This window comes from Taeniopygia guttata, chromosome 1 (genome assembly GCF_048771995.1).
Source record: "Taeniopygia guttata chromosome 1, bTaeGut7.mat, whole genome shotgun sequence".
NCBI lineage: Eukaryota > Metazoa > Chordata > Aves > Passeriformes > Estrildidae > Taeniopygia > Taeniopygia guttata.
The window spans coordinates 443,341-455,528 of record NC_133024.1 but is presented as its reverse complement, the minus strand read 5'-3'; the positions used below and the strand labels follow the sequence as shown (position 1 = coordinate 455,528).

At 40.5% G+C, this 12,188-nt stretch overlaps 1 protein-coding gene across 5 annotated transcripts in view; it reads left to right on the top strand.

Annotated features, from left to right (window-relative positions):
• CMSS1 (cms1 ribosomal small subunit homolog) overlaps positions 1-12,188 on the top strand; it is a 218,059-nt gene that overhangs the window by 195,251 nt on the left and 10,620 nt on the right. For all 5 annotated transcript variants that reach the window (XM_030285774.4, XM_072931828.1, XM_072931953.1 and 2 more), the window contains 3 exons: positions 2,566-2,666; positions 7,302-7,373; positions 10,380-10,509. In XM_030285774.4, the coding sequence (XP_030141634.1) occupies positions 2,566-2,666; positions 7,302-7,373; positions 10,380-10,509 (303 nt within the window). The remainder of the gene's footprint in view (positions 1-2,565; positions 2,667-7,301; positions 7,374-10,379; positions 10,510-12,188) is intronic.

Below are 12,188 nucleotides of genomic sequence, written 5' to 3'. Positions count from 1 at the left end.
TTTCAGATCATGGAAACCATTTGTCCAGTTTTAGATTGCTATTGCTAGCAGCATGTCTTTCAGTTGCGAGAAAGAGAAGAAGTTATTTAAGACTTACACGACTCCTGTTGCCTTGCAGAGCATGCCAAGTGGGATTTCAGGAGGAATGCTTGCAGATCGCAGGCAGCTTCCCCTGAATCTATTTGATGCAATTCTGATTAATTTTCAATGTGAAACATTGGAAAGAGCTCACACAGCAGTTCAGTTCATGCACAAATTCATTTTGGAGTGGGTGTTTGGGGTTCAAACGCAGTGAGCAAGAGGGATGAAGAGGCAATTCTGGTTTCTTTGATGTACTTCATTTATATAATCTCTCCACAGCCTGCTTCAGTGCAGTGTATCCAAGACCCCAAGGGTATGGAGCTGGTGTGTGTTAAAGTTGGTCACTTTCAGTATCTCTGGAGTCAGGGCAAATGAGACAGAAGTCAGTGATGTGTCCTTAAATACAGAAGCTGCCTTACCAAAATACAGCACAATAAATTTACCAGAGGAAGGGTGATGCACAGGGTGATGCAACAAGGCCATGGTAATGGCCAGTGGTAATGCTGAATTACCAAGACACCTTTTGAACTTTATGGACTATGCTGTATGATATTATTTTTCAGCTTCTTCTAACGAAGTGTTGTATCTGAGATTCCAGAGTGGCTGGGGGACATAAGTGCTCAGTGATTTCGGAGAAGAGTAGGCAGGAAAGGTCCGCTGCTGTGCAGGGACAGGAGCACTTGGACATCCTCAAGAGAAAGATAATTGTTCTGTAATGTAAGGAAAAGCTTTTCCCACAAGCTTTGAGCTTTCTTTGTTGCCCTGTTCACGTGCTGGCATGTGTTGGGCTGTACAGGACTAGGCACATCATTTCTGCCTGGGTTCTGGCACTCACGTGGCCGCAGTCCGTTCTGCTTTGAGGCTGTGCCTGCAAGGAGAATGAAACAGGTCAGCTGAGCTGTGATGTTCACTTGCTGCACACATTCCTGCATTTGCTCTAGAGCTGGAAAGCGAGGGCTTTTCTTGGTGAATTCCTATTTTAGGATTTCAGAATGTGTCCATCCTATGTTGAGATGCAAACAAGTGCTGTCATTTCTTCCATGGCATTTATTTTGGTCTTAATTAAGTTGATTAACATATTTATCTACCCTCTTCACTTGGGAGTCTATTAGTCTCTTACTGAACAGAAAACAAATCCTCTTCTCAGTTGCTGCTCTCTTTCTAAAGCTCTTGTGGTTTGCCAAGAATCTAGTCTATATCAAGTAAGATTTCATGACAAATGGCATCCAACCTGCTAAAACATTCACTGATTTTCTTTAATACCTTTCCACTTCCTAAACATTCTTGACCTCCTAACAGTGTCAGACCCCAGGTTTAGGGTGTTGACTGTTACACAGGCTTTTCAAGGTGGGAAAAAGGAGTGAAGATTATGAGATTGTACCTTTCCAGGAATAAATATATAGTCATTTTGTTACTCATTCTGTCACATTAGGATTTTTAAAGCCACTGCCTTATTGCCACATAATATATAATGCTGCATTTGTGGATTAATTGAGATTCTTCTCTTCCCTCTTTTATCCCTTTACCTATTTAAACATGGAATTTGTAAATACCAGCTATAACTGATTTTCTCTCTCTCATGTTCTCTGGCTACCAGTTTACTCTGTTCACAACTTTCATAGATTAAATTCACCAATTACATAGATATAGTTATATCATCTATACTTGGGGTGATGCTTAAGAAATCCATCTATTCCTCTCTTTTCAATATAAATAACCTTACCTTGAATCTGTGAATTTACAACTTTGGAATACAAGAGATTGCAATAATGACTGAATACCTGTTGGGCAGATATATTCCAATTACAGAAGTTAAATTAATTCAGTTTGACAATGTTTGTGGCAATAATCAGGGAAGTAACTCAGTCCCCAGTAGAAATGTCTGTGTTTGAATACATCTAAAGCACTATTATAACACTGTTGGAGGGAGCTTTTTATTTTCTCCTCCAAGTCTCCATGTAGATAAAAGGGATGAAGAAGAGAATGTGTAAAGACACCTGAATTGAATTAATTTGTCTTTTAAAACATAAATGTGTTTTAGTCTTGTGGACATTCTGCTCAAACTTTGGAGGTGGTGCTTTTGTCTAATTATTGCTGAAGTAACACAATTAATGTTCTTGCAGGAAGTGTGCATATTTTTTACACAATAGAACATTATACCCGTCTTGTAATTTTTCCTCTTTAATGTGTGCCAGTAAGGCATTTGGGAGCATGGATTTAATGCATTTTTGTATGTGTTTGCTTGGATTTTTTTTCCTTCATCTGCAAGACTTGTTTTAGTAGGAAGAAATAACTTTATTTTGAAAGAAGTATCAGCAAACTTAGCAAGAAGAATGTATTTGTTACAGCTGTATTTATTACCAGTCATGAGATTATATTAGGGTGACAATTTTCAGCTAGAGATTTTATGCCTGTTTTTGAGTGCAAAGATGGGTAGATAGATTTGAAAAACAGTAACAAGAACTCTTCTTTGTTTTTGATTAGATCCTTCAGATGATGAAGCTCTTGAAAAAACAAATGAAAACAAGACAGCAACCTGTCAAGATTCAAATTCCAAACCTGCTGTGAAAAAGAAAAGAAAGCAGGTTTGTAAATTAAACAATTGTTTAGCACAACAATGATAACGCATAGGGAAATATAATGTGGGGTTTTTTTTCAGTAAAGGGACAGTTTTCTTCACTCTCTCTGATCTGTTCAGGTTTGGTTTTTTTTGGTTTTTTTTTTTTTTAAATTATGTTGCTGTATTGGAAGTGATCACATTCTAATACATTTCATTAACTTCACACTTGTTTTTTGTGAGCTGAGATTGCCAGGCCTATCCTACAAAGTGACTGTCCAGTGGTACAAGCCTGGTACCACTGGATGGTGTCCAGTGGATGGTGCCACTGAGTATCCTCCCCTGCAATTTTTTTTTCCCTTTCCCTGCACACACAAAGTCTGGAAAGCTGTATTTACTTGTTATACAGATTATCTACCCAAGCATGTCCCCACTTCAAGGTCCAAATGAAAAAGAATTTAGGTCTTCATGGACTGATGTTTTCTTACCCTTGCACTGCTGAAACCTTCATTTAATGCCAAGAGGAACTGTGTTGTTCAGCATTATATGGAGTATGCCAAGGAACATCAGCATCACCCCAGTTTGAGGGAAAAAGTCATCTAGAGGTTGGCTGATTTTATGAAGCTTCTTCTTTGAAGGTAAATTTGTTCTGCCTTCCTCATACCACCCAGGAGGATTGACTGAGTGGCTGTCAGAGAGCTAAAATTACATTGGAAGCTATCTCTCCTTGAGGTTATGGATATTAATTTTGACCCCTAGGTCAATAGTAAATTCACTCTGTAATGCCTAGGCAACTGCCCAAGTGAAAGCCATTTGCAGGGATGTTCTTTTTTTGTAACAGAGAAGTGTAAACATGGTAGCAATTACTGTGCTTTTGGATGTCTTTCCAAAGAGAACAAAGGTGAAGCGATCCATGTATGTGAATGAGATCAATGTTTTGATTAGGAAAGAAAACCAAATACAGGAGAAAGCTGTATTGCCTTTGTACATGCTCCACCAGGGAGTCAGATGCTGAGGAGTGAGAATTCTTGTGGAGCCACCTTTTATCACCATTTTCACTTAGGCATTTAGGAGCAGGTTAAGACACTTTGTTTGGGAGGATTGCTTGACCCATTTTATGAGAACATTAGAAAGGATAGCAACACAAGTTACTTACCAAGGTAGCCTGGGACTGCTCGCCTCTAGTAGAACACCTGCCACTGGTCTTTCTGCCATATAAAGAATATCAGCCTGCATGTTGGAAGCAGGTAGTTTGGTGTTTAGATGTGAAACTGCAAGAGGGAAATGCTTTATGGGAGCTCAAAGTCATCGATGGTTTATTGCCCATCTTTTAGACATACCAAATCAGAGTTGTTTATGGAAAGTTGGTGGTTTTGTAGTTCTGGTGCAAGTAACAAAACCCATTTTACTCATGCCTGCCTTATTCAGAGGCTGGAAGTTGTTCTGCAATGGATTTGGCACCTCAAAGCTGTCACGAGACGACCCAAGAGAGTTATGAGCATCCATGCTCCTAGGCTGCAGGCTGTCCTCAGGCTTCCAGTGAAATGAGCAATCTGTCTCCAGTCTAAGTGACGCAGTGATGTGTTTACTTTGTCACAAACTCCAAAAGCCAGAGTATGTGGCTGACCTGGAATGTAAACTTTCACACACATGCAAGACTGTTTTCACTCTACATTTGAATTTCCCGTCAGTTTGGCAACATGTAAAGAAAAAAGCATGTTAGAAACATAATACAGGAAATATTTTATGCTCTGTGGATGATTAACAAACAAGGAATTTATGACATTTTAGTTCATAAATCACTGGTCTCGGCACAAATTTCCTGTTTTCTGCATTTTAAGAATTTCCATGTAAAAATAGCATAAAAACACAGAGCACGAGGGAGCCATGTCAAAAAAAACCAGTGGTTGTCTGCTTTGTGTCTTGCATAAGAAAAGCATGCAAATGACCTTTTCTTAAGGGTGGCATGCAAAGAGCTATTGCATGAGTAGGTAGGCAACTAATGCTTGGATACGGGTCAGAAGTTCAGGATAGATCAGATGCTGAAATATTTTAGAATGCAGATCATCAAAGACGTGTAAGTTTGCAGCCATTCACCACCAGAAAATTTCTCTTTTTATGTCACTATTTTTAATGTCTGAATAACATGGATTTACTATTACCGGGCTAATAATATACTATGCCTAAATATATATGCAGTGTAAAGGAAGCAATTTTGAGTTTTAACATGCTTCTCTAAGGAAGCAAGGCTTTGACTACAAGCCTACTGTATGCTTGTGTTGCCTGCTATATGTTCCTGTGGCTGTTGAAAGAAAGGGATACATACTGCCTTCAAAAAAGAAGCCATGGCATTTGGTGGTGCTTTTGAGCATTTGAATGAAGGCTTAGCAGTGAGAAGTTTTTTTCTTTCAGAGAAATTTTTTCAGCTGTGTGACACATTTCATTCTTTTGTCATACAGATACCAGCTGGGAGTGTTTGCAGAGTTATGTAAAGCAGTTCATGATGTATAAGAAGGGAGAAGTGGGCCCAAAATGAGTGACATTTTTCAGTATGCTGGAAGCACCACTGGGATAGGGAACCATCATACTCTACTGGAGGACAGAGTTTCAGATTGGCCCTTCTCTGACTTTTTGCTTGCTTGTAGGTAGCCCTTGACTGAAGCAATGCAAATGTTTGTTCTCTGCATAAAATATGATGTTGAACATAAAATTTATGATTAAAACACCTGGCTAATGGCCTTTAAGTATCTATGGACAGCTGGGATGTGTAAGAGTAGAGCAGAGGGTAGCTCTGTTTCAGTCTCAATGTCTGGGAATGCTAATGGTAGGGATAGCAATGAAGAAACGTAGGGTCGTGTTTTAAAAACACTAGAATCAGAGTCAGGACAGAGATTTTTAAAATAGCAGCAAACCAAAAATAGAGCAAACAAACTTGTATTAACTCTGGAACAATTTTGTTAATTAAAGTGAGTTTCCACTTGCAGTCATTCCCTTCATTTCTAGTGAAGATAATCTCTGTTTATACCTGAGAAAATCACAGGGACAGATTTCTGTTGTTGAGGTAAGATATAATCCCTACCACAACTTTTCAAAGGTTTTGATGCAGGCTGCATTACATTCCAGCAGCTGTAGAGTGCTTTGCTAGCTGTAGCAAGTCCCCAGCCCAACCTTCTCTGGTAATGCCTATGTTTCATTTCAATCCTCAACCAGTTTCAGAGCCACTGCTGTACAATACTACTGCCTTTGCAAGGGCAGTGGCTGGGGCTGCATCACAGCACAGAAAGTAAGAGGCTATTTATTTGTGTTGAGCATGGTGCTTACCTGTTTTAATAGCTAATTTAGCAAGGGGAGTGGGGAAGAAGAGAGAAATGTAGGCATAATATGAACAATTAAACCTCAAGAAATGCTTCTGATAAGGCTGTGAGAGTGGGCTTGGAAAGGCAGGAGTGTGCTGGGTTGGGTCATTTAGCACCAGTTGCCATGAAGTGTCCTCCTGTTAAGGTGGGGCAGTGCAAGGAGGTCTCAGAAAGGCCCAGACACTGAACTCCTGTTAGCTTTCCTTTTTCCCTCTTGGCCTGACTGAAGCTGCCTTCCCAAGGAAACAGCAGACCAGCTTCTCTGGCTTTCAGCTAGGCTCCCTTTCCTGCTGATACTTTTCTTTCAGGCTTTCCCCAGGGAGGGGTGCTGGATTTGCTGTTCCTGGGCTTTTTAATGTTCCATGTGATGAGTCTTCTCCACATTTTCTCACAAGAGCAGAGTTTTGCAGCCAAATGCATCATAGTGGCGTGGAGCATTTTCCTGCAGCTCAGACTATTTTCCCATTGCTCTTTATCAAGTCACTTACTAAGTTCCAAAGCCTGTCTGTGTAGATAAATGTGCACTTCCATTAGGTAGAAGGCCCTAAGAAGGCAAAAGAAGGCCTAAGAAGGCTACACTCAAGACAAGAGAAATCTGCGCCTTGCTTCCTCTGTTCTGGACAATTTTAGGTGGCTACAGTCAAATCCTAGCCCTGGATTATGTGAACAGGGACTCTGGTACAAATGGACCAATTCAGCCTGTTCACTCAGGCACAAAAGAGGGTTAATGATAGCAGCACATGTTGAATTATTCTGAAATGCACCATGTATTTTTCTTGTGTATATTTGACCCTGCCTGCTATGAGAAGTGAAAGCAAGAATGGGGTAGGACAAATTTGAAACATGTTTTCCTACATTCTGCATTACAAGTGTAGAAGCAACTTCAGAACATGATTGTTTCTAATTAATCTTGCCCAGTTCCATGTTATTTTTACTGTCTGGATGCTCACCTTAGACCCAGTTACTTTGGAGTACTACTGGCAAAGTTTGGAAAAATCATGATTTACAATATTAGAGATTAAATATATAAATTTACTGGTAGATTTTGTTCATATTTTCCTCCTGGTTTTTTTAATGTATCAAAACCTACTTTTCACCATTTTATGGAGCTATGACTACACCCTGAATGATTCAATTTTCTTTTCTTTGATTCCCTCTCTTGGTTGCAACAGCAATCTCAATTCCAAAATTACTTTATATACATATAACTGTAAGGATTTGATTCCGTCTGTATCTCCTCTTACCTCCTTTGCCTTCCTTTGGTGACTTTTTTTCTTACCTCTTTTTTTTTTTAATGTGTTTTGCAGCCTACAGAGTGTTTTTTAAGTCAGCCTGAAGAAAAGCGAGAGAGCACTGTAAAGGCAAAGAGGAGGAAGAAGGTATGAGTGTCCTAAGTGTGTTTGAGGTCTGGGCAGTGCGTTTATAGGCTACTACAGAATGGGGACAACGTTGTGATGATGAGAAGTAATATGGTCATAATATTGCAGCCTCTTTTAGAGAAGAAGAGAAATTGCTAATTTTTAAACCTTACTCGAGATACCTATTCCCAGCCTGACCTGTGGCATTATGTCTGTATTCCACTCAAGGGTTATGTATGTCTACACCCCACTTGCACGTGTTGCCCACCAGGAAAAGGAAAGGGTGACTGTGTGGAAGAAAGGTGGAACTTCAGTTGCTGCAGAATCTGACCCATTCCCACAGTGTGGTCAGGCTCCAGCTGCTGTTACATCTTTTGAGCCAGCACTGTCCTTGTTCACTCGTCTTCTCCTCATAGCATAAGTATATAAATAAATGCTCTGTATTGTCCCTTGGCCGTGCTCCATCCTCACCCACAACAACAAACACACCCTGCAGTCTAAATGGAGATTATCTGGCACCAGGCAAGTTAATTGTCTTTCTGTAGGGGGACAGACTGTAAATAGTTGGCTCCCTCACAAGGCTGAGGGGTGGCCTTTTTATGTTATGTTAGCCCTCTTAATCATCCAGGGAATGGGAAGAGTGGGATTTTGCTTTCAGCGTAGCTCTGGCAGTCAGTGCAGGACTCACTCCGCTGCAGCCAGAGTGAAGGCATGCCATGGCACAGGCTGGCAAACCCACCTAGCAAGAAACCCCAGTTCTCAGGCAAACAGCAGCTGCTTGCTTACACCTTTACTTACAGTGGGCCACTAAGCTGACATACACAACCTGTCGAAAAATCCCATTAGGAAACATTTATTATGTTGATCTGTGGCTTCCAAACAAAGTGCTGTCTCCAAAAGTAAGGAAAAGGGGGGAAAGCCTTTTGTTTTTAAGCATCTGGAATGGATTTGAAGAAAAATAAAACTTCCTGCATGAGGAACATTTCCCCACAGCACTCCTTGAAGGAAGAGAGTTTGCTCAGGTGTCCTTGCTCTTGCTCTTAAAGAATTTCCCGTTGTATCAGAGTTCTCCCCTCCAGAGAGCAATAATTTTTCTGAAGGAACCAAGTGGCACAATGGCGTAACAGTCCTGTGAATTATGCCGAATTACCAAGTAAAATGAGCCTGGTCGATCTGTCTTGCTGTCTGCTAAATCAGAGTTTCCCAAATGTGGGTCATTTCAGAGGCAGCTTGTGAGGCAGGGCTGGGGAAAAGCATCTGGGGCTGTTGGGAAGAACAATGGAGAGGTTTGGTTGTGGGTTTCACAGAGAGGCTGGCTGTGCTCCCGCAGCCTTTGGTCATGCTTTGGGAAGACACTTGTTCCATGGCAGGAAAATACAACAGTGCTAAGTGAAGGGGAATGTTGGAAAGGAATGCTGCAGATTGAAGCACTGCAGAAAGCTGCACAATAGCCAGACATCCTCTGCAAAGTCTTCCAGGGACTGCAGAGGGCTTTGCACCAGGCCAAAGCTAGACTGAGAAGAAGGCAAAAACACTTCATCTCTATGTCTCCCACTGTCAAAGGTTCAGCTGGGGTCTTGCAAACCCACAGGTGGCCTTTAGCAGGGGTGAAACAGGCAGTGCCAAAGTGGCAAGGGCTGGGAGAGGCAGCACTTGCCTTGCCTTTGCTGTTTTGGCAGCTCCCAGATGGCTCTTCCCTGTTTAGCGTTCTGCCCCTCAATATTGGAGTGATTGATATTGGAGTATTTGGGCTGTACTGGGCAAGAGGGACAGACAGGGTGATGGGGAATGGAAGAGAGGAGGGAGTGGGTGCTGAGATGGAGTGAGGGAAAGAATGGATGGAAGAAGGTCAGTTCCCGACATAAAAATTCCTGCCATGCCTCTCTTCAAAATTTCCATTGATCTTTGCTGTCCTGAACCTCAGCCTACCAAGCTGAAGGTACCCACTGTTCCTCCAAAGCTGCCAGAAACTCTTCCAGATCCACCTCATCTCTGTGAAATCCCACTTTCCCTCAAAAATACTGGCCCTTTTGCTCCATCCTGACCACACCCTTCTGCTCTTTTTCACTTCTAGACTTATGCTACCGTGTGTCCCCTTGATGATGAGTTCAGTTTAGCTTACACAGCTGAGAAACCTTGAGCTATCCTTTCAAAAACTAGACAAATCTCAACGAGAGCTAGAGAGGCATGACATTCTTGTCATTCTATCCAGACTGCCTCTATCCTTGCAAATTTGCTGTTTTCTTAAATACTTAACATTTCTTTTCTTAAGTGCTGGCAGATCAGTCAATGGGAACCTTGGGCTATGCTACCCATATGTTCCATTTTAATTATGGCAAAAAATACAACAATCCCTTCACTTCAGTAAGAATTCAGACCTGTTACTCAGTAACATTCCTAAGGTGTAGAACACAGTCATTATGAACTTGTGTTCAGTCTCTAAAAATTAGGAGTTAAAAAAAAAATTACAGTGTGGGAGAACAAAGCTGTGAATTCTTGCTGCTTGACCTGTGGTTCTGTTGTTTTAACTTATTTTCATGATCCTGGTATTCTGTGAATATAGCTAACTATCTTCCATTCCAAATATAGATAGATAGTTACCATGTTTAAATCAAAATATAACCACATCACTTGGTTCCTGTTGTTATGCCTTAAGAATAATAAGCTGAAATAAAATTATGAAAAAAAAAGCCTGAATTTTCAAACTGATACTAAAGTGTAGCAATAGCAAAACTCAAAAAGCTTTCAGTTATGTTTTTGTTACAGCAGCTATTCAGGTGAGTGCACAAGATTTTTCAGGTTCAAGCTCTCAAACCATCTTGTCCAAGTATCTCAGCTTGCATCTGAAGTCTGCATTTCCTCTAAAGACAAAGGGAATCTTGTCCCATTGTAAGGTGTTTTCCCAATTAAGCCATAATTAAACTGATATAAGTGTATAAAATATGGAAGAACATTTATGTACAGTGTTAGCTAGCCAATGAGCTATGTAGAAGTACCATATTAATCAATTTTACTTGGATTTTTTAGAAGAAGATTTCTGATGTTCTGCAAAAATCTGCTCCAAAACCTGGTGTCCCTGCAGATCTACAAAATCTGCTTACTCAACATTTTGGTGAAAACCGTTCTGTGATTGAAATAGAGGAATTAAAGCTGTCAGGTAACTTCTCCTGTATTTAATATATAAATAATGTTTTTTTCATTGTACCATTGACTTCTTTTTCTGCAGAGGAAAGAAGATTTTTGGGACATAATTGAGTTGTACTTTTTAATGAAAATATTTTCTTATATTTCTTTTTTACTATATATTAATTTGCTGCTTAAGTTGAAATGTTTAGTTTCTTTGGAATGAATGTGAGGTTTCTTAGAGGAATGGAAATGAAACATTGTTTAAATAACTCTTTTTATTATAAAGTATTAATTCCTGGAGTTCACTTTTCTAATAATAATTTTATGATTCCTAATAGTAGCTCCGCAGATGCTATGAGAGATGTATTTTGTTCCTGGGATTATCTGAGTCAATAAGGGGGTGACAGAAATAGACAAGAAATAAGGAGGCATCATTATCATATGGGTATGAGATTTTGAATGCAGTGGTTTTTCAGGGAGTGGCATGAATTGAGGTGATAATTTTGGTCCATGTGTTAAGTGACCAAGTTTTAGCCATGGGGACCCTTTTTGTTCACTGTATCCTGCCTCCAGTTAAAAACCAAATAGAAAAGGCAAAAAACAGGACAGAGCAGACTTAGCTTCTGCCACTTGGAGGTTGCACTGGAGATGATGGCAGCGTTGAACTTCTCTGCCTCTCCTGTGCAGACAGAGACACAGTCCATTCTTTGTTGGTAGGGCTCATGAAGAGCAGCAGTCTGGTAACCAACCTGCACTCACCTTTGGGACTTCTTGAACTGTCAGTGACCTATACCCAGGGCAAAGGCCTTCTAGTCCAGCAGTGCTTTTTCTTTATTAATGCATAAGCCTGTCTCTCTAGGTAAATGTGCTCTTCCTTAATCCCCATGATTCTAGGTGGACCCTTCTTCATTTCTGTGGGGCAGGCTCTGCTTTGTTAGTGGATCAAGAAAACCTGGAGAAGTCCCATATAGATTTCTTTGAAAAGTTTGTGTTAAGTATTTTTTTGTATATAAGGTTTTTAGGAAATAAGAAATTGTTTTGGTTACCTTCTTATTAAGAGCGCCCTTTGGGCTACTGAAGTGACCCATTTCCATATGTGTTGGATGGAGATATTTTTTCCTTATTTTTTTTTGTGGGAGTTTAAGGCTTAAGAGTGCCAAGGAGTTTAAGAACTTGTCCAGCTGTCAGCATGGTCTCTTGCTGCAGTCTGGGGCTGTGTGTTTCTTCCCCCCTTTCTGAAATTTCTATTTAAAACTGTTGTAAATACCGCAGTCTTGCTGGACTGTTGGTGAGGAGTCAGTGACTGAAGCTGTGTCCTTCAGAAAGGACCTCTTGAACTGTCAGCCATTAGTGAGATCATGTATTCAGAAGATCAGCCCCTGCCTGTCCCCACCAGCATCAAGTGCATCTTTTAAACACGATTTTAAAAGTAAATCAGCTGCTGATCCTTCAGTTGAACATATTCATTTCCTTTGAAGCTCAATGTCAGTCTCGGAATTTAATAGGAATCTGTGCAAATAAAAGTTTTCAGCAAGACAGGATTTCAGCCAGGCATTGGCTACAAACCAAGTTTGTCACACTGCCTGTTCTGATGAAGATCTTGGATTGGTGCTCTCAGCATGAGCACAGTATACCATCCATGTGAACATGAATAATGTCTTCGAACAAACCTGCTTAGTTTAGAAAATGTATCAGCAAACACCCATGGAT